Source organism: Eutrigla gurnardus, assembly GCF_963514095.1.
Source record: "Eutrigla gurnardus genome assembly, chromosome: 13".
In the NCBI taxonomy this organism is placed as follows: domain Eukaryota; kingdom Metazoa; phylum Chordata; class Actinopteri; order Perciformes; family Triglidae; genus Eutrigla; species Eutrigla gurnardus.
The window spans coordinates 5,315,537-5,341,855 of record NC_139936.1 but is presented as its reverse complement, the minus strand read 5'-3'; the positions used below and the strand labels follow the sequence as shown (position 1 = coordinate 5,341,855).

At 43.1% G+C, this 26,319-nt stretch overlaps 1 protein-coding gene across 1 annotated transcript in view; it reads right to left on the bottom strand.

Annotated features, from left to right (window-relative positions):
• Positions 1-5,112: 5,112 nt before the first annotated feature.
• The window catches only part of adgrv1 (adhesion G protein-coupled receptor V1), a 97,759-nt gene continuing 76,552 nt past the window's right edge, over positions 5,113-26,319 (bottom strand). The window contains exons 92-96 of the mRNA XM_084025728.1: positions 24,470-24,627; positions 17,281-17,402; positions 11,713-11,898; positions 9,546-9,723; positions 5,113-5,541 (exon numbers count right to left, since the gene is read on the bottom strand). Of these exons, the coding sequence (XP_083881854.1) occupies positions 5,423-5,541; positions 9,546-9,723; positions 11,713-11,898; positions 17,281-17,402; positions 24,470-24,627 (763 nt within the window). The 3' untranslated portion in view covers positions 5,113-5,422. The remainder of the gene's footprint in view (positions 5,542-9,545; positions 9,724-11,712; positions 11,899-17,280; positions 17,403-24,469; positions 24,628-26,319) is intronic.

The window sequence follows — 26,319 nt, the reverse complement described above, 5'->3', positions numbered from 1 at the left end:
GCGTCAAAAAGGATATTACAAATCAATTAGTAGGCATGGGACGTCTTATAATAACACTACAGGCTAGTTATACTTCCATATTTGGCTGTAGAAGGCTAAAGCCTACATCTAATCACCCACAAATAAACATATTCCCTAACTTCTTCAAGCAGTGACACCGTGGCACAGCTGAAGCCACAGGATACCCTCCAGGTTTTCATGGTGACCTCAGACACAGTGCAGTGGCGATGAGTGCGATGTAATTGGCCGTCGATGACAAGGCGATCCGATGACTAATTTATACTTCTGCAGATAAAAAGCCGAGCTCACGGAGAGCCGCGGCGATGCACCGTTCACCTCCTGGGAAAATGTTCAGACACCGCAGGAGTTTTATTGGCCATCGGAGCCAGGAGGTGAGATTTCTGGACTCGTACCTCACATCAATTACACCACCAACCACGTTATTCATTCTAGGCACGGGAGCTCCTCTTCAGCATCCATTTTTCTTCCAACCATGGAGTCGGGCCTGACTTATATGGAATTAGACCGCGGGTCCAAAACAAAAAGGAAATGACACGCTATGTGCAAGCCGTTCACTATTCTATATGTCTATTCTATAGGGGTCGTTCACATGTCAATAATAATAATAATAATAATTATAATAATAATTATAATAATAATAATAAATGGAATTTATAGAGCGCCTTTCAAGGAACCCAAGGACGCTTCAAGTTGAAAATGCTACATTTCATCTTTTTATCCAAGGTGCTTGGGGGTTCTGCGCCTGTTGCACCGGCTGTTACTAGGCAACCAAAACACCTTTCAACCACATGTTGTGACATCCTTGGATGGAAAGGGTTTAGCAAGTAAAATAGTCTATGGGACAAATCCTAATCCTCTGGGTAGACCAGGCGGCAAACCTCTGATTCTGAAAGGTGAAGCCAAGGCCGGAGTGCCTTAAACTTGCATTCTCTCTGCTGGCCATCGGGGGGCGACTCCTCTGGTTTTAAAGTGTTCTTCAATACAGCATAATGTCAATTTCATGTAAATACGTGTACAAAAGCACCGTCATTTTGAACGCTCCTCATATTATACAACTTGGCATAGGGCCCATGAACTAAGCTTCTGCTGAGTCAGCGTTCTACCCTTTTAGCTGTCGAGGGGTTTCGGGGAAGGCTGACAGGAACATGGGGAATGTCGTGGGGGTCCACGTACGTAATGCACAGATTCACATATGCCTCCTAACGGCCCGGATCATTTGTACTTGAGCTTGACCGAAATCTGAGGGTGTGAATGTGAACGTGGACATGATTGGTTTGAGTCTCTTCCGGAAAGAACCGTCATCTGTCAGGCCTGTTGTGCAAGCATGCCTTCCTTTAGCAATAAGGTATGGTATGCGTGCATGCCAGCGGTTTAGGTCTGAAGCTTCTCAATTAGATCTGCTCTTGAATGTCTTACAGTAATCTTTATGGCGAGTTAAACCCCCTAAAATCAGCTTCCTTCCCTTTCAAATTACTGTAAGCAAGTTATTGATTATCCGACGGACGTCACAGCGGGCTGATTGGTTGATAAAATTACACCTATGCTGACGAGACGCGTCCGATGATGTATGTCTGTCTACATTCTAGGTGAAGCGTTGGGGCGTGGCAGATGTTCCTTCTTCAGGAACAGTTAATTACAGGTCATTTAAAGAATGTGAGAGAAGAAAAACACGTTGGTTCTGCTTGTTTGTTACAGCTTCTTCTTTTAGCGCCACAGCGATTCCAGACTCATTGTCTGGCCGTATTGATTTAACTGAAGACTGTTGCCTCCAGGCTTTATGTGAGGAACTAGGTCAATCTATTGTGGTCTCAGGCAAAGTCCGTGTGTTTCACGTAGATTCATCTACAATGTATACGTGTTATTATCTAGACTGGATATTCATGTCTGATATCTGAAAGTTTGCCAGGTTGTGTTATTTTTTTGCCAGAAAGGAGAGATTTCAGGTACTTACAGAGCTGCAGACACGTCTGGGCCTGAGGGAGGAGCCAGCAGCCATCTTGGTCAAGGTTGAGTCTTTTATCATTTTTTCCCCTCAGGTGAATAAAAAAAAAAAGCACTTCTATGTTCTTGCCTATAGCACTTTGAGGTATGAGGTATCCCTGCTGAACAGCTACTACTTTACTCAGATGAGAAACACTTGTTTCTACTTTTTCACTCTTACTTTATCAGCAATGATATGTTGTGTTTGTTTTAGGCAAATGTACTTAATAAATAAAAGCGTCTGCTAAATCCCTTCAATGTAAATGTAAATGGATATCCCATAAAGCAATGCGAGCCTGAGCTCTTTAGTCATTTATTATATTGATAAGTGTTGATCATATTTATAGCTATTTAAGGGTTTTGGGGAGGTATATGTTATTTGAAAGATGGCTATATGGACATAACAGTGTTTTTTAAACTAAAAATGGCAGAAACAGTCAATATGAATAGTAAAAATTGCTTAAACATTTTGAAGGTTTGGGTATATCTTTATAAATTGTATCCAAAATTATGTATTTTCACCAAATTCACAGTTACAATTGTAGCAAAGAGTAGTTTAAGACATGAAGTCGGTTATAATAATATAAAAATCAGATTTCTTCCTTCACTTCATCTCCATTAACCCTGGAATGGTTACAAATGGAACGATGGATTCACATTCCTTAGCTTCTTACATTTGCGATGTGCATACAAGCCTTAGGAGATATTCCTGATTCATTTTATTATGTTATATTAGGCGTGTCCCCCCCGCTGGACTAAGGCTTAAGTTAAAGGATAACCCAGTAACATTCATTCCGAGGCCGTGAAGGCGTAAAGAGGAGAGCGAGATCACTGTTGAGTGCTAAAAGAGGGCACCAGTGATGCCAATCTGGTCTCTTTCCATCAACGTGAGTTTCCTGTTTTCTGTGTTTGGTCAGACAACCTTGCGTCTGGGATGTGATGATTCACTGAGAACTAGTGAGGCTGTAGAAGTGCAGAGTCATCATCCGAGTAGACACCGGCAGAGGAGGGTGAATCAGCTGTTGCCTGGTCGTCTGTCTTATCTGTGGCGTTCCCCCTTCCTGTGCACAGACAGATAGAGAGGGCACGCAGGCGAGGAGAGAGCGAGGACTTCAACGTAAACATGTTTGCTTACGGCCGGGCGTCCCTGGGGCCGAGGCTGGTGGGTCGGGACATCAAGAGAGAGATGGTTTAGATCGTTTCAACCTTTTTCACTGACGCTCCGAGACTCGCTGTGAAGCGCGGGGAACTTTTATTACTTTTATATCAGCCCCCAAATCAGTGCATCGCAAATCTGAAAATGACATCCTGGGCTCAGGTAGAACCAATTCCACTACAGCAGATTATACATTTAATCATAATAATCCATCCACGAGCCTCTTTGTTGACCTTGGGGTATGTAGAGTTTGTAAGAAAAACTCCCAGGAAATAGTCACCTGCCTTCAGCATCACATTTAGTGTGATAGTCAGCACTTCACCAATCAACATCTCAATATCTCTGCTGGTTCAGGGTAAAGAGCTGTGGGTCAAAGGTCATCGACGAGGAGTAAAACATCATGGACGGGTTAGCATCCCCCCCACGCAATCACCTGTTATATAATTATATAATATTCAACAGCCATCCCTCTTTTCTTCTCCCTTTATTGAAGACTCTCTAATCTAAACCTCATCAAACACTTGGCCTCCAGCATTAGATAAGACACAACTGTGGCTAATTACATAACTACAATAGGTTATAATGTATGCCATGTGCACCGAGGTTCCCTCGTCAGCGGTTTCTGTGCAGCAGATCCACTTCTCTTCCCAGCATGTAGACCATCCAGTGTCAGCGCGGTTCACTCTAATGGACACGACCATGAATAAATATGTCTGAGCTGAAATCTTGTTACCACACCATCACAGGATCCTTTGCTGCCGGCGAACACAAAGCCAGAAGTGTTACCTTGTTTAATGCTGTAGTAACGTCTTTAGTTCATTACATCGATGTTTTCCCTTCAAAAGTCACGTAATCATGCAGAAAACACACTCCAAATACATGGTTATGCTCGAGGAAGTGAAGAAAAGTTTTGTTCCACCTTCCATTGTGGGTAAAGTTTTCTTGCTGCTTTGCCACCAGGGGTGATAATTTGCCACAGTGGTGGGCAGAAAAACAGAGGATTTCCAGCCAGGCCGTCTCTCCCACGACAGTGAGCGGGGAGTGGAAGGTCGATATGTTTTAGAGATCGCAGAGCCAAGAAACAGTGGTTCTGATTCTCCTCCTAAATTAAACTAAACTACTTCAAGTGTCGACAGTCTCGCCTCCATTTGGCCGCAGGAAGGAGAATGAAGGCAGCGGGGAGGAGGGAGATGGAGACGCACCGTTTCCTAGAAGGTTCCTTAGTGTCAAAATATCTTCAAGTAGTCAACTCATTATGGGTTGAGATCGCGACCTCAACCGATGAACCTGGGCTGTGATCATCAAACGATGGCGTCAACAGATGGACAGATGGATGTGGCTCCTTTTTTTTATTGCTTTCTTTAGCAAATGACAAATTCTTGGACTTTCGTGAGCAGTAAAAGTAACAGCCTCTAGTAACCGAGCTCTGAAGTCAGGTTGATGGCAGACAGAGGTTAAAGGTCGGTGCAAGGGTCGAGTAGACTTTAGATTCCACGAGGTTCAAAGCTGCCGTAAACATTTAAAAGTGGGGCATTTGCGTGTACGATGACACCCGCCGATGATTCAGACAGATCAAAGCCTTTAAACGCGTGGATTTAAGTAAAATGGATTCAAATATGGCTGAAGAGTTCATATAATTCATAAACATTCTCCACCTCTGATCTGCACATTTATTTTATTTTCTGATTCGTCGTTCTCTGCAGAGAAATCAGACGTCTCCTGCACCAGTTTGTGAAATTCCCACTCTGCAGCGATCATTGACACAATCCATCCTCCGTGAGGGTGTGACCCCTGACCCCACCGTGACTCATTTACATAACCGTCAGAAAATGTACACCATCATTAAGCTGACTTTTGGACATCTTACGAGGCAGTAAAAGTGGAATCAGTGCATACGAATGTATAATATATGGTAAATCATTTATTAACAATGTTACACAAGTTCCATCCTCGGCAGCAGCGGTTCTGCTTGGGGCACATCTGGCTATATCTTATTTACTAGATAAAAAAAAAAAAATCAAAATATACATACAGAAAAAAACTCCATAAAGGACTCTTAAAAAATTAATTTACTAAAACATTTATAGGTACATATATATATATGAAAACAGATGTACAGTAAAAAAAATGACATACAGTATCAAACATCTATATGAAAATGTTCTATTCAAAAAAGGGTGTTTTAGTGCAAAAGCATTTTATAGTATAAAAATACTGCGCTGTATTTTCTTCCTGGTATTAAGAACAGAGCTGGTGGGTTCTGTGTTAGAGGTGAGTGTCGGCGATGGGGATCCGTCTCAGCTCCACTATCTGGGAGTTGCTGATGCTCCCTCCGTCGTGGCTTCCAGGGATGGACTCGTTATCGCTCACGTTAAGGCCGGTCCCTGAAACACACAGACATTCTAGTTATTCTTTATGTGATGTACATTTACACGTATTACAGGAGACGACCTAATATACATCATCAGTTCACACAACGTATGATTATCAACACATTTGTCACACGCCATGTGTCTCGTGGCGATGATTAGTACTTGGAGCGGAAGGACGGACCCTTATGTAAGAGTGAAATAAGGCAGTAAAACAAAGGGTCAAAGGGTCAATCATACAGCATTTACATTCATACATATGTGTAAATGTTTCAGTCCATCAGGGCATGTAATATCTACTATATGTGTCCAACATTAATTATAATTACCTCCACCAAGAGGGTTATGAAACTCTCTCAGTGCTATTTGTTGTGTTTGTTTGCAAGAGAACTTCCAAGGTTCAGTGTATTAAAGTGAAAAGACAAGAGTTTCTGTGTGGATCCAGCAATTATTGAAGAGATTAATGAAGCTGAGATTATTAGATAACACATTTATACAGTTATGCAGCCTCGGTGTGACTTCTCTTTTCTTTTCCTAAATAAAAAGCACTGATAGTTTGTTCATATGATTCACTTTTTTTTGTGTGTTATGGTTCCTATTTTTTATATTTCTAAATGTCAGACACTGAATATCTCCCTCTGTCTCGATAAAGGTTGTTGTCTGCGTTCACACCAGTTAAAGTCCAGGACGTTCAGTATTCGGGTAAGTGACGTGTTGCATTTTAAAAATATATTCGAGTGATGTCAGTGAATAAAGTTGGCTCTTTCATGCTTCCTTTTCCTGATCGTTACCCAACAGCCGTGTGACTGTGACATAAGTAGCGTCCAGACCGATGCTGCTTCGTGCGGTATCGGCTCCGTCTGACACCGAGTGATAAGAAAAATCTTGCCCGTCCACAGCCGAGCCAACACGTCACCCACCGGCCCTCAGACGCACTGGAGTAGGTGTGTGTGTGTGTGTGTGTGCGTATGTTAATGGTTCACCAGCAAATGGAGTGTGAAGACCCTCATTACAGCGCCACTCGCTGACCCCCGTCAGGTGGTGCCCGATTATATAATTCTGATTAGTGTATTATCTTTACTGCTGACTGACTGGTTGAGATGAAACCAGGCGATACGCTCGGTGTGAAAGAGGAGTTCAGAGGTCAAAGGTGGGAAATGGAAGAATGTCCTTGTGACTACAAATTAAGTTTGAGTTTTTAATGAAATCCAAGCATTTTATCTTCCACAAAGTAAAGATCAGAGGTTTTCTTGAGGCCATGAGACCTGATTTGACTGCTTGAAATCTTTGATACACCGAGTAATACAAACAATTACTCCCCACTGCTGCAGTTTGACTAACTCCCCAGTCTTGTTTGCTGCAGCCCCGAGGCTCTTTCAGGTTGAACCAACACCAGAAGGGGTCGGGACGAGAGCGGATCACAGACAAACGTCTCACGGCAACAACTGTCAGTTTACCCGACTGGGAGCAACACACGACTCCGGGCCTGATTCACGCTGTCACCACACAGTCAATTAGAGCGTACGAGGCTAGCTTTTTACCTAAACGTAACACTAGCCGCCGGGCCTAATCCACATAAATTAACACCCGTAGCTCTCTCAAAGTCACACCTGCTAGAAGGACTTTAACATTGGCTCATCTCCATGGTGTCAAATTTTGTTTTTCTGGCGTGTAGGTTCGCAGATATCGAGTGCCGCTGCATATAGGCCGACGCTGCACAGAGGGACCCGAACAGACTCTGTGAGGCCTTAGCAAAGCAAAGATTCATGGGAATTTTCGTGATTTATTTTTAAAGTCTCTGCAAAGCTAAATCAACCCACAGCTCTGCCGCTGTAACGGGCTCAAAGCCATCGGATGCATTGCTAAATGATCAGTGATTCATTCATTTTCTTCAGCAGGAGGAATCAAATCCAGGGATGAGCACCAAACAGTATTTCCCACTATTAATGTTTCTATGCAGGTGTCACACTGGAGCACCAGCATCTCAGACCAACACGTCCCTGAACAACGTCATAAACGTACCCTTTTATGGACTGTGTCAGGTGACAGTAAGAACACGGAGCAACCAAGAGGATAAACATCTTGCCTATTAGGCTAATGAGTGACTTAGTTTATTTTAATTTAATATTCGTAGTGACCTAAATCCATGTAATTATAAGCTAGCTCTCCTGCAAACAAAGACATCTGGTAAAACACGCACTAACATGCACTAACATGCACAAACACGCACTAACATGCACTAACATGCACAAACACGCACTAACATGCACTAACATGCACAAACACGCACTAACATGCACTAACATGCACAAACACGCACTAACATGCACTAACACGCACTAACATGCACTAACATGCACTAACATGCACTAACATGCACTAACATGCACGTGCAGCCAGCCCGAGTGTCACTTCATTCTCTGCTCAGGACGCCATTACATATATATATATATATATATATATATATATATATATATATACATATACATATGTATATATCTCATATATATCCTTTTATTGTCTTGTGTTGTTCTTGAATGTAAGAAACCTGCAGCTTTAAGGCGTCGCAGACTCAGATTCATTTCCGGAGCTGAAGCTAAACAAGAACAATCATGTGGATTTTCACCTAAATCCCAGAGAAATCTCCACGCAGGCAGGATTATTCATCAGGTTGTAATGGAACTGCTGCACGCCTCTCTCTTCATTTTTGAAACACCGATTTCATTACAGCAAATTACATCTTCACCGGCATCCCAGTCAATAAATACCAAAATACTTTTTCCCCTATTAAAGGGATAATGCTGACCTAATTTGAGGAGTAATAAGGCTCACACTTAGCGATGCATGGACCTTTGCTGGCACGCTGCCCGACGGCTGAATAAAAAAAGATGGAAGTTCTAAATTTGAGGCTACGGCAGATTTTAAAATTAGATTTACGTAAGCATCGTTGCATCACAACGTCGTGTTTCAGGTGTGTAATTAGTCCAGCGGAGTCCACAGACCACAGTGTCTCACATTAGCAGCAGAGCAGCGTCCCGGAGGACCCAGGCTGCTGTTGGCGGTTGTCCAGCTGGGCCTGATTCTTATTCAGACACTGTGAAGCAATTACTCTGTAATTTCAAAGAGTGAGGAGAGGACTGCCTGAGTGTGTCTGTTGGTGATATATCAGCGAGCAGTTTGGGCCCTCAGCTCATTAAACATTGATGGCAACAGAGGAAGAATGGTTTCCATGGCAGCAGAGAGATTTAGGGTAAGCAGAAGAATGACTAAGCACGGCCCATGCTAATAGATGTTACAGATACTGTGTGTGTGTGTATGAATACCCACACACACACACACACACACACACACACACACACACACACACACACACACACACACACACACACACACACACACACACACACACACACACACACACACACACACACACACACACACACACACACACACACAGAACCACCAAAGGCAAAAGTTGAATCACTTCACTCTCTTCTTGGCTTTCAGCCAGGTTTGTGCCTTTTTATGAAAGATGTTGTTTTTCCTTCAATGTTTAAAATGTTTCTATTTCTGACAAATGAGATTATTTTATACAAGAAATAAAAACACTAGAAGGGAAGCTCTTAGGAATGTGAACTCCATACCTGCCAAGTCAAAACTATTGATACTGAAGAAGAAATTCAATATATTGTGTTCCTGTCATGTGTTTTTAATTGCTGTGTAATCAATTAAAGCTCAATATGACTTTTCTGCTTAAAAGTAGGTGAAATGAAATAACAAACTAAAACCAACGTTCTATAAAACTTAAATATCATATACATTTTTGGTTGCATCACATCATTTTCATTCAGAAGGCTGGATTCTAATTCAAGTGAACAAAAGGAAGCGAGAAAACTAAATTAAGTTTTGAGGCTGTTTGAGGTAGAATAACAATATCATTCTGGAACTGACTGTAAGAGAAACACAACATAAACACTAAGACTGTAGAGTACATCTCTGTGTGTTGGTGGGATTCTCACCAGTTTTTAAGGCAAATATAAGGTCGTCAAACTCCTGCGACTCCTCGTCTGCCGTGACGAGGTTGGTGTTGATGAAGCCTCCCTCGGTGGTGTACGTCCCCATCACAGGGCTGGCTTTAAACACACTGCCGGGCTGACTGCCGGGCTGCAGCGACGCTCGCTCCCAGTCTGCTGACACCTGACACATACATCCATCATGAGCACAAACACAACGGGCATGCATTATTGTCACTATTAGCCGAGAGCGTCCATTAAAATGTCTTTGAATGCAATGTTTGGGATAATAAATCATCTTAAACCTTCACTTAATAAAACTGGAAAATGCATGACGGTGACAAAAACTGAAAATCCTTGATTTTTAACTATTTATGAGATATTTCCTTGATAGCAGCAGAGTAATATAGCACTTTTTCAAAATAATTTACAAGTAATTTGCAACTTTCATGTGCATTAAAGCCAAAAAACATTAACTTAACATGAACGCAGGGCAAAATTAGGTCAACCGTTCTCCTCATCAACACACACGCTCTCTTAATTCAGAGAATGGCTGCATCTGTCAGCCTGCAATCACGTCTGTGATGAGTTAGGGTCAGGCAGAGTGCATGTTGTCCCAGCACCCCGAAGGGTTAAGGCCAACGCACAGGGTCACAGCGGGTCCACGGGGTGACGGCAAGGTCGCTGGGTTTCGGGTTTCACACTCAATCAGACCAACATGGATATATATTACGTTAATAGTGAGACGGATGAAAGCCTTTCATTTAGTCCACAGGTAGTATTTAGTCCCGTCTCCTGATTGGACAGAAAAAAGAGAGGACGGCAACAAAAGAATATCACGTTATGTGTGCTCTCTTCACCACAATGACCACATGAATCCTTGTTTTCCACTCCTTTATTATGAATGTCTTATCTGTCCAAGAACATGCATGGAAGTGTGTGTTGTACTTCCGAGGCCTGTCGGGGCTGTAACCGGTACAGAGCGTCCCGGTGAGGTGAATTAAGCGCCACCAGGCACCTCACATATGTCACATCCACTTTGAGGGGAAAGCAGTGAGCGGGTGATTCAAACCCCTTTCAATAAGCCATTCAACCCTCAAATTACATGCTCATATCCCTGTTCTTATCTCATTTCAATTCCCTTTCTACCGATCCACTGGCACAAATTGTCACTCATCTCAACGCTCTCGATCTGCGCTCTTATTTTCCCTCGCTGGGCTGTAGCCAAATCTGAGAGACGCAGGAGTGTGCTCTCATGAATAAAACAAGATTACTGGATTCCTATGTGTGGAGGATCGAAGCAGAGAGAGAGAGAGAGAGAGAGGGGGGGTTCCCAGGAGTAATGAAGTTAAACCTGCCCCCTTTCTTCTCCTTCCTCTCCATCTCACCAGCTCAGACCTTATAGGGTATTCTTCAGGGACAAAGTTGCCGAGGACACTCACTACAAAAGCACACACAGTATGTTTCGGGTGCTTGCCTGCGATGTGCCGATCCGACAGAAAGGTCGCAAGAGGAGCTCACACACACACATAATGTGAGCCGGTCTGAAGCAGACGGGCCGAGAGGCTACGAGTGTCTGAGCGAGTACGAAGGCTCTCTGCGGAGTCACGCTCCTCTGACGTGAGAGACGTGTGAAGGCGGACCAGGAATGGGCAAATAGAGCCATGGGAAAGAGGGCATGGGAAAGAGTGGAACTGACTTAGAGAGAAGGTGGAACACAGGGAGGGAAGGTAAAGATTCTAATGATATCTTCCAACCAGCTGCATACAATCATTCCTATAAGTTATGACAACGCTTAACGCAATTACGCCGCAAAGAACATCAAGTGCACCGTCTGGAAACAAACTGTCAGCTCAGCCGGATTCATTAAAATGACTGGAGGAGAATCTAAATGATTTAGAGGTGAAACCAAAAGTGAGTGCAGACAAAACGTCGCACAAATAAAAAGCAGCATCCCAACCTGTTGACAGGTTGAATGAAAAAGGTTCATGAGATAGATATTTTAATAACCAGTGGAGAAAAAAAAACATCATTTTCCATATCCAGGATATGGTTGACAGCAGAACATGAAGTGATCTGTAACTAAATAAAAATGCAAAGCATTAGATTACAGAACGATCAATACGGTAAATCCATATGATCGAGTGTGTAAAGTGTGTGTGTGTGTGTGTACCTCCTCCATGGCGCTGATGAGATTCTGAGTTGATTTACTGATGTCGCCCCCGACGGTGGTGGGCCCCCCTCCCTGGTAGGTCGAGTCAGGACTGTCATGGCCGCTCATCTCCACTGTGTAACTGGCTTTAGTGGGCCAACACAGCTGGTTGTGCATGACAAAGTACACAGCAAACACATACAGGCCCTGTAGGGAAAGAAGGGGGGGGAAGCAGCATTTAGAACATTCTCCACAGCTCTGCTCCACTTTCAGAGCTCCTCGGTATCATGGGATCGATATAAAGCCCGTTTCAGACATGGAGTCTGCAAACAGTGCTGGATTCATCTCTTCCTAAAGGATCTGTGCCGCTGCCAGGCTTGCCTTAAAATGATAACATATAAATAAGCTATATCAAGTCATACTGTATCAGGATTCCCTATTGAGCAATTATTAGCGGCGGTATCTCCTCCAGCGTGATGAATGGAGGATTACTTCACCGCTGTGCCATGACCTCATTGGCACCCTGGTATTGCCGCTTCCTCCACTTCCTCGTCATTACCGTATCGTCTCGGTCAGCGGCACCGGGCTGTGAATTACCCCAAAACACCGGAGCGTCAAATACCACAGGGCCGTCCCGTATTTCACGACACCCGTCGGCGGGCGATGACAGAGATGGAACGCACGAGAGAGCAGGGCACATGTTGTATGTGTGAATGCGACCCAGCACATGGTCTTTAGATATGCTAATGACAAATCAATAAAACCCAGATTCATTTAGTTGCCTTGTTAGCAAAGAGACAAGTCTCAATATGTCGGGCTTCGTTTTCAACAAGTGCTCTGCGGGGAGGAACTTCCCAAACTGCCCCAAAACAGATTAAGCCTTTAAATCCCCGACTTCAGTGAGTGATTTTGGATTCAAACCATTAAGCTGCACATTACCAAACCACACGCATCTGTTTTATGTTGAACAGACCCGAAACGGGCAGATCGGACAGCAGAATAACGAAGGATGGGAAACTAAACGAGGGATACTGACGGATTGCAATCAACGCTGACGGTTACGATCGACATTACGACAGGAACCGGAACTGGAAAAGTGTGCGTTTATGGGTGCACTGTAAAACCAGCTATAAGACATAGATAAAACAGGTCTTTAACTCAGAGTCAGTTACACAACTAGTGCTGTACATCCACATTATATGGATACGTGCATTAATGTGCCGTTGAGGATGTGTGAGCTTCAGAATGAGAAATGTATCAGTGGAACCTTTCAGGGTTCAAGAGCTGTGATCAAACTTTTTTTTTCATTTGTGTGAAATGTGTGTGATGTTTAAGGAGTTCTGAACCTCCCGTGTGTGAAAACATAAAGCGCTGAATAAAGGCAGCCAGCTGTGTGTTCGAGTATGGGTGTGTACGTTGCCATCCATTACTGTGGCTCCATCACAACAGGGCTGTGGGTGATAAGCACAGGTCATTAGCGGGCTGTGCAGCCTGAGGAACAGGCTTTACTACCGTAGGCCTGTTATGTAAGTGTTCCCTGATCACTGGAGAGGCCACGTCTTTAGAGATGGAAATCACAGAACATAAGGAGAGCGAGGAGGACGGAGAAGGTGGTGGGGTCGAGGGGGGAGGGCTGGGATCAAGAGAAAGCAAAGAGGGGAATATGAGCAGGAATATTTAAGGGCAAGAATGTGAGGGCCTGTCCACACGAAAACGTTTTCGGTGCGTAAACACAGAAGTCTTGTGTGTTTCGCTCTTCCGTCCATACGAATCCGGCGTTTTCGTGGCGTGAAAACGCACTTTTTTGAAACCAGCTCTCAGGGTGGAAAAGAAAAAAACGGCACCCCTCCGTTTCGTGTTCGTTTTCGCCGTCTAGACGAAAACGAAATGCGATGACGAAAATACGCTGACGTCATCGCCCCGCTCCTTGACCCTCGAGCCTGACTTCTTCCCCCGCAACGTCTCGTAACAACAACGGCGGCCCCCGTGCTCGTAGCAGATATTCTGCTCGTCTGTACGACGGCGTATCAGGGCCGCTGTATGAACAAAAAACGGAGCCGAGAGAGGGGGGATATTCCGGGGGATATTCCGGGGAAAAAAGTCGCAGATATGCTACTTTATTATGAACAAACTAGCTAACAAGCTAACAAACAAACGCTAGCTAACTTCCCATGAATGTAGGCATTTATATGTCTAATTAATCCATCCCAACGTATGAGAACGCCTCGTCAAGGTCATTAGGGTGACGGCTGTTGGTGCTTATTGTTGGTTTTATTTATACGGGCCAAATTGTCATCTTATGGGTGTTTATTGATCGGGTGGTCGGGCGGAGATTAGCCGTAACTCTCACGTGTTGCCATAGAAACATCCAGTTGAAATGACGCCAAGGCAAAATGGAGAAAAAAAAGTTTGTTTTGCTTCGTCTGGATGGCCCCTTAGGAGGATCAGGTGTATGTACGAGATTTTACTAAATATCTAATAACTTCAGAAAAAGTAATCCGAGGGAAATAAAAGTCCTATTTTCTCACTCATGTGAGAGTGATGATGATGTTTTTGGTAACAGTGTCACACTTGTTTGCAATATTCGTGTTTTGTGGGAATAATTTCCTGTTCTCATAAAAGCAACGGATCCATTTCCCCCCCCAAATCCCAATTATCTGCAGGCTCCACACACAGCTGATTGCATGTGTGTGGATGTGCGTGGGCCGTGTGTCTCCTTCTCCATAATAACGCACATATCCTGTGTACTATTTATAGGCGAGTACAAAGGTTGAATGAGAACGCGCGGCGGAATTGAATTGTAATGGAGCATGGTGCCGTTTCCCTGCTGTGGACGTCTGACTGTGACGATACGATGATATAAGGTTTACCGGCAGAGGAGCCGCCGCAGCAGGAGATAATGAGGGGTGTTGCTGCGGTGATTCGATTACTGTCATCTAATTCAGTCTGATCTGGCACAGATGTGGATCCACAGCAACAGTGGGGTGTAATGGAAAAAAACGAGGGATGGAAGAAATAAGAAATAAAAAAAAGTGTGTCCAAAGTTCCTGATTATCTGCAAACTTCATCACCCAAAACCCCGCCGGAGACTAAAGGTTGCTTTCTACGAACGCGCTGCTCAATAAGCATAATCCGTGAGCTGCAACACAAACACAGCTGTGCACAGCGCTGACATCTGCGGCTGTTTAAAAAGTGTTCAGTAATCAGCTGTTGGGAAATGTGCCACACAACCACATCAATAACAACACCAAGGTAAACACGGAAAATTCTCCTAATGGAAAATTCACGGCATGAGGGGAACAACAACAACAACAACTGCTCTACTATACTCTGTGTAACCACTTCCGACCTCAAGGCAGAGAACAAAAGGCAAACGACAGCGTAAAAAAGGATAAGATAGCGTGTTTTAATAAGCAGCTAGTGGAATAATAAACGTCATTACGCACCACCTGTCTGTACAACAGGCAGACATGAAATCTACAGATCTGGAAAGGGGATATTTGTCAATAAAAGTCTTCTTTTGCAACATTTTTTTTTAGACATCTCTTTAATCAGAACGTCCTGGAACATGAAATGAACGTCTTCCATATCTTTGAAGGCCTGCAGCTGTTATCAGTCCTCCCGACATGATCTAATTACAGTTCAAGGTGTACCGTGTGTTTGATGAGAAGCACATTTGCTTTCAACAAACTTTAATTCAGTCCCTGAAGGACACAAAATGTCTCTTACTGCAATGCCTTTCACCTTCACAGCTAAATGAATTAAGCTTGCGTGCACATGGCGACAGCATCTCCGTCATCACCCAGCATCGTGGCAAAGGGGTGCTTTGTGAAAACTGGGTCAGACGAGTGTGTTTACTGCTCATCAATGTCCGTGGACACGCTCTGGGTTTGGGGGCTCTCTACCTGTCTGTTCCACTCTGATGGATCCTTCCTTATGCCTACCGCAGATCAACAGCAAATCCCACAGGCTCCACTTTTAGTCTGAGCTTTGAGGTTGCAACGTAAGAGCCAGGCTTAAAAATCAATTGCCATAGTCCATTTTTTTTTCTTTTAGTGAATGCTGAGTTTGAAAAGTTGGCTGTGAGGGTTAACCAGAATTTGTCCCGCCTGAAGGGCAAACTTGATGTAATGGAAGGCAATCTATAAGGCTGGCATGAAGTCCTTTTCTCTTGTATTACTCCCCTCTCTGGAGAAGTGTAAGTGATTGCCACAGAGGCAGCAGGGACGGGTGTTTTATATGTGATAACGTGGATGTCTGTATGTTATTTGGGTGCTGAACACCGGGATGCTGAACACCGGGATGCCTCGTGGGCCGAATCAGAGACAGGAACACATTCAGGTCATTACAGAGAGAACAGAAGGACTTTTATCCGAAGCTGCCTATGAGATTAAGGCAATTTCACCTCAGTCAAAATATGAATGAAGCTTGAGGCTGGAACAAACCGGCATCAATCAAAGAAGATTTCATTTAGGAAGGTAAGACATTAATGGTTCTTTAATCCCTCAGGACAAAGAAGAATCTGTCGTATTAAAATCCTGTAATTTAAAACCTTAGTTATATAACCAATGACCGCTTTAAAGAGGACCATCACACTATTGATCAGCTGGGGAAGCTGCCCATGTGATGTCACAGAGTGAGACAAACTCCACTGGCGCTCAGTGCTAACGGTGACATCGACGGTCGCCGATGACATCGCTTCTCTTCATTAGTTACTTGACCAACGGGAGACGTTTACTTTGGTGCAACACCGTCGTCTTTGGCATGTGGATGCCACATATCACCGCCGGTTACCACAGACCTGCCACGGCACACTTTACAGATGGATGGCGTCTCTCAGAAGAGACCACAACGTTTATAGAGTAGACATGAAAGAAGAAAAGAGCCTATTGTGCCAAGAGAGCGAGGTCGGGGGGGGGGGAGCAGAGAAGACATAATTGATTAATTATGCTGTAAGGCATTTCCTATAAACTATAGGAACGCACACTTATGTCATCTTCACATCGATACAGTGAGTCTTGGACCGCATTACAGATTTGACCACGGAGAAATGAATTATCTGATAGAAATCACTATCAAATTGTGAAACCAGACGTCTGAGCTGAGTTCAACCCATAGTAATTGATTACTGTCTGTTATATAAGTTATAGAAGAGAGCAGTGTAAATGTGGGAGGGTGCAGCTGTGAAGTGATATTTGATGAAAGGGTTATCTTGCATCTCCTCTGAAAGCAAATTGAGAGAGAGAACACAAAAACAGACAGAGAGAAAGGCACAAGTGGAGGCCGAGAGAGAGAGAGTTGGCAGTGAGAGGCTTCAGAGAGATGTGACACACTGATAACCCTGCCTCTCTCTCCAGGTTCTCCGTGCTCTGCCTCGGCCAACACATCAAAGCAGGGCTTCAAAGTGGGATGAAGCACTCTCATTCTATAGGTCGACAAAACAAACAGTGCACGGCCCTGTGCTGGCAGAGCAGACGGGAGACACTGCTGTTGATTGTGTGTGTGTGTGAATACAATATCTGTATACATGGACAAATAAATCATTAGACAAGTGAGCAAGCAATTAGATGAACAAGTCAATGAGCTCACCAGCAGGCAGTTGAAGATGACGTAGAGGATGAGCATCCACAGGTACCGGTAGCCCATATGGAGTCCTGCCCACAACCACACCAAGGAGACGAGCAGGAACAGGTAGAGGACCAGCGGCACCTCTGGAGCACAAAATAACCACACAAGAGCATGAAAAAAAACTATATATAGAACATCACATTTAAGCAAAATACATCTAAATGTTATCAAGATTCAAAGGTTTATATGCATAGTAAAGAAACATGTTTCCCTGTACAATGACATTCTTCTTTTGCCGTCCACAAAATGTAACATCTAGTATAAAAAATAGATAAATAGTATAAAAACAAAGGCAGCATGTGAGACATATATATGGGGGGCATTAGCTCAGGAGGTAGAGCGGGTTGGCTGCTAACTGCAAGATTGCTGGTTTGACCCCGGCTCCTCCTAGCTGAGTGCCTGGCGTCTCTGAGCAAGACGTTTCACCCTAATTGTTCCGGATGAGCTGGCTGTCGCCCTGCGTGGTTGACCCCGCCGTCGGTGTGTGAATGTGTGAGTGAATGTAAAAGTGTATATAAATGAGGACCATGATATTCACATAATGACTACGATAAAATACAGTTGATAAGCATTCATCTTACTTATAGTACCCTCGATGGAGCTCATAATACCTGCTGTATTCTTTGTACACACGCATTTATTACTTTGTGCATTTTAAAGTTTCATTCACGCTTCGTGTTTGATCTAGTTTCTGGGGGGATAAACAGCACAGCAGTGTAATCCTCACTTGTTGCAGTGTTTCTGCAGCGGGGCAGTAAGGAGAGAGCGGTGGTGTAGTGGAGCCGGGAGCGGGCCTCGGGAGCTGTTTAATGAACCACTTCTTACAGCCCCACTCCAGCGCCGGTGTACACAGCCCTGTCTGCTCCAAAAATCTTAATGAGTACACGTGGTGCACATGTGGAGTCATGTGGACGCTGATTAAAGCCCAAACTAGAGCCTGCTGTACATCGCTGCAGAGCAGAATCATAGAGTCAGCTGAGAAGACCACAGGGCACACACACACACACACACACACACACACACACACACACACACACACACACACACACACACACACACACACACACACACACACACACACACACACTCAGTATTCCATCTATTGAGCATTTGCCAATAATGCTGATACTGATCTGAGAGCCAGTGCGTGTTGTGAAAGGGCCCAGACAACTGGCATATAAAGCAAGTTAGGTCACATTTTTGTATATTTTAAGAAAGTAGGTTATGTAGAAAATCCCTCTGACTGATTCAATAAAATAACAACAAATGTGGCTGGTATTCACCGTCTAGAGGTAGAAGTTCAAACAATAGGAAAACCATTGCTGCCATGTTATTTATTTAAAAACTATTGGACAATTTCGTTTTTTTAAATAATACCAATATTGATGCCACAAAGCTTCATCTTAGCTCTCTCACTTGACGAGCAGGACTCCAAGAAAGTGACATCATTTTAATAGACAATCTTAATTAATTAGAGAGATGCCTCTGCATAGTTGGAGAGGCTGCGTCTGCACTCGGCAATTAGCACGCCCTTTAATAAATACAGCCCTAAAACACTCTAGCACATGCTTGCCATGAAAGCTGACAAACATGTGACCTCATGCTAAATTGCTCACCCTTTCTGGCGTGCGATGTTTACAGTGGACACACACACACACACACACACACACACACACACACACACACACACACACACACACACACACACCACTCTGCACACGGCATGCAGAAAACAAAGAAATGCTGAAGCACATCTGCTGTATTTGGACTGCATCGAGTGTTTCTCAGATAAGACGAGACCACCGAGAGGTCTCTCCGCACGTGTCTGGAATCTGAGCTCTCCCGTAGCCACTGGTAACCCACTTCCTGCGAGGGCTGATACAGCACTGCCAAGCACAGTATGTAACGATACACGAGTAGAGGGGAATACGCCGTCTCAGACGTTATCTCTCAAGGTGAGGACAGACAGATTTATATGTCTTTTAACCGTCGCCCCTGCATGATTCATGACGTGAGAGTTGAAGAGAACAACCTCAGCCTCACACTTAGGTGAGTCTGAACTGAGGCCACTGATGTCTGCTCGCACCTCGTCTCTATCAGGTCACGCTGTTCCTCTTGGCTTGAGAAAAGGATTCCCTCGCCTCTTATTGGAACGTCTAATTAGAGGACAAACAAAATGAGCGCTGCAAGGAGTCCGCCAGAGAGAGAGAGAGAGCTGATAAATAATATATATCTCATTAGTAACCATCTCGTTTCTTTCATGAGGAAATATTCAAGGAGAACACGATGGACTAGACTTAAATTGTATAGATTTTTTTGAATGAGCATGGAGCATAAAATTAGAAAAAAGAGGCTCCGCATAAACTTTATAACCTGCTTGTTCAGTTCTTGTGTTGGCATCGGAGTCCCTTCATAAACGAGGGGGAAGAGATTTGTTTGCCAGTTGGGTGTCACAGGTGTGACCACAGACATAATCGGTGCGACGTCACCTATTGGACCTATTTGGACTACAGATTTGAAGCCTCAGGTTTGGCCCCGCCCTCAAGCATCCTCTGCTTTATCGTTTATTTTACTCCAAACGGGACCAGGATTTACTAAAAGAACATCACGCTGTACTGAAGAAGACTTGAAACCAGCGAGTGTGACCATAAACTCATGTTTACAATGTTTACTGAGCTAATAAATCAAGTGATAATTAGGGGTAATTTTCTCATATAGTTACGTGTCAACGGACCATTCAAAACACATGAACAACACACCAACGTGTCTCCAACTCGTGTGATGTAAACGACGGATCCTGAGGAACAAACACTGCGTTGACATTATCAGTCAACACCATCAAATTAGTGTCCCACATCTTTATGATTTGTTTGCATTAGCCTGGCTCAGGTGTAATGTCTGTGATGCTCTGTGTATTCTCGTGTGTGTGTTTTGGAGTGTGGGAGGCTGGGTTGGTAAGGGTGGCTCAAATGTGCAGCTGCCCAATAAGAACATGGTTGTATTTTCTGCACTGTAACTATAGGGCACTCATGTGGAGAGTGCACAGTAAGATGAATCCAATATAACGCATAACAAACTCATTTCGAGGCGTCATCTTGAAAATCAATTGTACCCCCGTGGACGTAAGTGCTTCAAATCTAAAGCGAAAATGTCAAAATTACACTGCTGAGTCACTCTCCAGTGTGCTGGCTGGTGCTATGTAGGACAGACTGTACAGTTCACTTCACAAGTAGGATGGAAACACAGGGCACCGGCCCCAAGTTTGTAAAAGAGCCCTCACTGAGGTGCGACTTCCAACACCCTGCCTCTTCCACTCCACTACAAATTCAGCTCCTTATCTCACTGCAGGTTTCCTCTGGCTCAACTCTTTTATACTTTCTTGGCCATGTTTCCTTCTTATTTTCTCCATGCCTCTCCCTTTCCCCTTTGAGAATTATTTCCTGTAAGTCTTTATTCATTCTGCCAATACTCTGCTCATTGTTTTCCGACGCTTCAGTGTTTTGTTTTGCTCAGACTTGATAAATCTGCTTAATGAAGCCGTTCATCTGTTGCTTTTCACCCTTCTTCAGTCTTCTCAAACTTGTTTTTCCTCCATCTCTGCCTCTCCTTCTCTTCTTTTGCACATCTGTCTCTATCTGCTCCCTCCTCGGTTTGAGTTTTCCAACCATGTAAGCACATTCCAGTCTGTGGACAGGGCAGAGCTCCCACAGTAAGAACAGGTTCCCAGAGCCAAATGCTGACTGTTTGTCTTGATACCACTCAGAAGCAGCAGAAAGCTTTCTGTTACTGTTATGTGTGCATAAACTTGTGTGTGTGTGTGAACATGAAGAAAAATCATACGTAAGCTTTTGGATGGACACGTGTTAAAAAGAGGCTCAATAATTGATTATCTTCCTGTCTGGATGAGCTAAGAAGTCAACAAACAGTTTAACCCCCCAACTTCTGCTCAAAACCATTTGTTGTGATTTTTCTGTGGACATGAAGGAGCTTTTTTCTCCGCAGGCCCCGGTTTCCACTGACCGGAGCCGGCTCCTGGCGTGAGAAGACAAACTGAGAAGAGAACACGGGTTCAGCAAAAACAGCCGGGGTAGAAACTCAAGACTGTGCTGACATCACTGTCACCGAGAGGTCAGCAGCTGTAATAACAACAAGCTGTAATAAGTGTGTGTTAAGCACGCACAAACACCACAAGTAATATGGGTGTGTGAACTACGTGTGAACATTTAGGCACAGTAAAAGTCATATTATTTTATTCTGTACTAATTCTGCAGGAAAAAAACACTATAACTTAAATATTATACATTATATATTAGATTAGATTTCTAATACTGATGCATGGAAAAGCAGCAGTGTGTTTTGCTATAGTGACTCCCTCGTAAGGGCGAACGATACATCTAAGCTGATTTATGAGGTTGGTAAGAAGAAAAACAACAAAACAATCTGCGATACAAATTTTAGTTCACTTTTTGACGTTTTTCTAATCTCTTTTGTTTTTGTTTTTTAATAATTTTACCTCTTTGGGCCTCAAACTGAGATTTAAATAAAACCAATGTGAGAACTTTAGAGGATAAATGATTCTAGTGGATCTTAAATAACTAGTATTGTACATATTTTGTACAAATATTGGATTTTATAGCTGTCAACTAAATGTACATTAAAAAGTACAAAGTAGTAGAGTACAGTAATTTCAAATGGACTAGGCATGTATTGTATAAATCAGTATAGTAATTGAGTAGATGTTCTTAGTTACTTTCCACCACATCTAAATGTTTTCTGCTTAACTGCCCCTGTCTCACAAGATTGTGTGGAATTATATCGCCAGCATCATTTACGTCATTCAGGGAAACAGAAAGCAGCGGCCTTTCATTTCAAAAGTCATGAGACTATAGGAGCAGATTGAGGCTTTGCTGTTTTAGTGATTTAAATGACTGTAAAGTAAAAATCCCTATGATTAATGTTCATCATGAAATCACTCCTAAAAACAAACCAAAACAACAAAATAAAATGTGAATATGTAGCCATGGCAAAAATAAAAAACAGTTTAAAGAAAACTAACCCAGTCCCAATCCATCCGTACTAGAGAATTTTTTTGGCTATGTGAGCAAAATATCAACATGTCTGGCATCTGAATAAAGCAACTGCACAGCCTCAAACACAATGTCCAATACAGCAAATCAAACCTCATCCATCCCAATAATTTGTTAATTTCCACATTCCTGACCAATTAGCCATCAGTGAAGTCAGAGAACAATTAACAATCCAACATTATAGGTATTCATTTAACTTGGCACTATTGAAAACGGAAACTGTGCTCCCTCCTGTATCAAAAGAACATCATGTATTACAAACACACCCTGTGGTTTCACTGAGGGCTGTGATAAGGGCATAATGGAGTGCTTTGAATAGCACTGATGTAAGTCCAGTTTAGTTCTGTTCTGTTTTCGCTGGCAAGCCTCACACAGGGCACAATGAAGTTCAACACACTGGCATGCTTGTTTCATTTTGCTGACGTCAGAAGTCCTGCTATATCTCGCCCAGTGAGTTTTACTTGTGGGCTTCTCACAATCAGGCACACACACACACACACACACATATTCACATAGACACGGATTAGCACTCGGCTTATCTCATCAGTTGTTTGCTGCAGCGAGGCATTTGAAAATGTTGTTGGCCTAAAAACTCATTGTCTGAATGGCATCAGTTATCCCTCAGGTTCTGTATGAAGCTCAGTTTGGAACTTCAAGGTGAAGCAAAACATATCTGATTAACATATCGTGGCAAATCCAATTTTTATTTTTTGTGTGAGCCTATCACACATTGCAGGACTGGAACTGATCCGGTATCAGCGCCTGTAACTTTTAAACCTGTGAAGCCTTTTAAATGGTAGAAGCAGTAAAATATTAAAGGCCTTTCCTTCACATTTGGTTTATTCCACTTTGAGAAAAAGCTACTGATATAGTATACGGCAAAGAGACCCTGAGCTCTGCCAAAACACTATGACAACAAAAAGGAAAAGAAAGCTGTGATTTAATGCGGCCCATCCTGTTTATGTTGTGTTCACGCTCATAGAAATGTATGTTTATGTGCGTCCGGATGAAACTAAACCAGCACTGATCCATCGCTGGATGAACTTTAATAAAGAATGCATATGTTCTACAGAAACCTGAACACATATGCACTGTCCTGCGTATTAAAATGCTGCTGTCAGGCAAAAATCCTGGATGCTGACCTTTGACCTCTACCTGGTTTGTGAATGACAAAGCATTGGCGTCATTAATATTGCACACCTACCTGCAGCTCAGCAAAACACTGTTTTGGTTTCCCACACTACTTCAGAGGCCACACACATTGTGTAGGGCAAACCGCTTGCCAGCCAAAGGACTGGCACTAATTCAGGCTTTGCTTTGTCATTGGAGGGCCTTGACTGAGCAAAACAAGCTAAAGCCGGCTGATTCTCACCGATGGCCACTGATTACAGCCGCGATACCGAGGCAGCGAAGGGCTTTGACTGGGATCGTCATGTGTGGCCGAAGTGACCGACCGCACCAAATAAATACTCCTGTTTCGTACTGACCGTAACTCTATGACATTTATTCCTCCGCAAACAAGAATCGTACATGAAGTACACGTTTGAGGTTGTTCCCACACATCTTACGGCAATCAACTTTAAATAAAAGTGTGACTGTCAGCATTATTGAATTCAAGGAAGCGGGTATTGTTTTGTTCTTATATCATAAATCTCTTGAGTACACACACAGCAGACAGTGTCTGTAAGCTGAGGAAGATAGGGGCTAAAACTGTGAGACAAAAATAAGGGTGGATGCAGTCTAGTTCCTGACAGCATGCAGGCAGCAGGTTACTTTAAAACCTCCCACTAACTCCACTTTCTTTCTTTATCAAATTCACATGTTGTTTTTCTTTCATTTCATTGTATCTATTACTTCTATTTTGCTCGGGCTGTTTTAACTGTAAGGTGTCCTTGAGTGCTTAGAAAGGCATCCTTAAATGAAAATGTATTATTACTACTTGTTTTGTAGTGTCGAGTGAGAGATTGCGCAACTGTACACTTGAGCAAAGTTCTCCTTTTTTATGAAGAGCGTATTCTGAAATCCACACTTATGTATGTGAACACACAGGTTTGATCTGGTACCTGTGCTGTTGGTCCGTCCACGGTAAACGTCGTCGTAAGCCTTCCACTGCTGGGTCACCTGGTAGGCGTGGATGAACACGACCATGACGGCAACCAGACAGATGAGAGGCACCAGCACCGCCGTGCACAGGGCTGCATAGATGTTGGGGATGAAGCACCTAGAGAGGGAGATGGACAACATTGTAGATGATTGTCTTTTTTTCAGTGTATGTAGAAAGAAGCATAATGTATGTGGGAAAAGAAAGAGGGAGAAGGGAGGGAGTTAAGAGGTCATCCAGCACTAGGCTAATCCCCAGAAAATGCAAAAACATTACATGCCTATATTGCCCTACATTCACTCAAGTAAAGACTGTGTTTCTTCAAGATTAACAAACAGGATCTGGCCGGTGAGACCTTTGAGCCTGACTAAGTCTCAAAGCATTCTTGCTCAACAGCAGCTTTTGCCTTCAACAGCAAAATAAGCATGTTCTTAAATCTTCAAACAACCACTCTACAGCCAAGTGTTTTTCTATTTAAAGAATGAAAGAACATTTCAAAGAACGAAAACAACACGGTACAGGTATTTCTTGTTTTGAAAGGAACATGAATATGGAGTGGTTCTGTGAGGCCATCTGCTGATCAGACAAAGGTCAAAGTTTTTTTTTTTTTATTATCAACCCTACTCTTGGTGTGAATCAGTATGATTGGGTTTCTTGGACTATCTCAGGAGTCTTTTCCCAGCTCCTGTCCAATCAGACGTGTGTGTTATTTGTTAAATAAAACTTAACTGAACCTTCTGGGAAAATGGACATCTTCATTTAAACTGTTAACTGCCAAACAACTATCAAAACACCCATGTGACTTTGTCCTTTTTCACAAAACAAGCTTGGCCCCTGGTATGGTGGGAGTGTGAAATACAGATAGGACCTCACTGCAGCCCTGGGGAGTCGCACAGAAATAATTGCAGCTATGCGAAGCCATAACAGAACACAAAGTATGCCAAATAAAGCATTGCATCAACCCGTGCCAGCAAGACAGCCAGACTATGAGAGTGTAAACACAATGCAATATGGATATTTGTGTGAAGGCGGCCTTGTGAGAGGATCCTACTGTAGTGAAAGTCTCACAAGCAAATTACATCCCAGGAATTCCTCTGGCCATTGAAGAAAACATTACGCTGGGGCCAATTTCACTCACTTTATAGTTTGGTAGAGAAGACATACAGTGAGTAATGCCTTTCATTAGGGGTGGGTAAAAATATCGATACGGCAATATATCGCAATACTTTCCCGATTTTTCAACTCCAAAGCTTGTTAAAAAAAAAAAAGATTCAAGTTTAGACGCGTTGTGAATGCAGTACTTTATCCTTTTGCATTTTATTTTCAATATGTATTCCAGTGAATTTCATGGGAATTAATAAGATGGAGAGGCTGCTTTGAATGAAATAGTTTTGACTCAATTTGTCCTCTAATTAATATCATCTGATGTACATATACAGGTACTTGTGTTTTCATCTTTATTGATATCGCAATATCGTGATACGTATCGTATCGTAACAAAAGTATCGTGATATGTATCGTATCGTGACCAAAGTATCGTGATACGTATCGTATCGTGACCAAAGTATCGTGATACGTATCGTATCGTGAGGTTCTTGCCAATACTCACCCCTACCTTTCATGATGGTTTTCACAGAAATAATGTTAAACACAGAGCCTTGTTTATTGCAACACCTAATATTATATATAAATCAACTATCTAAAAGGTATCCACGCTGTGGATAAATATAATGTGATCGCAGGACATTAAAGTTGTAAATTTAGATCTCCTCAGGTAAAACTATAAAGCAACCAGCAGGGAATAGATAGATG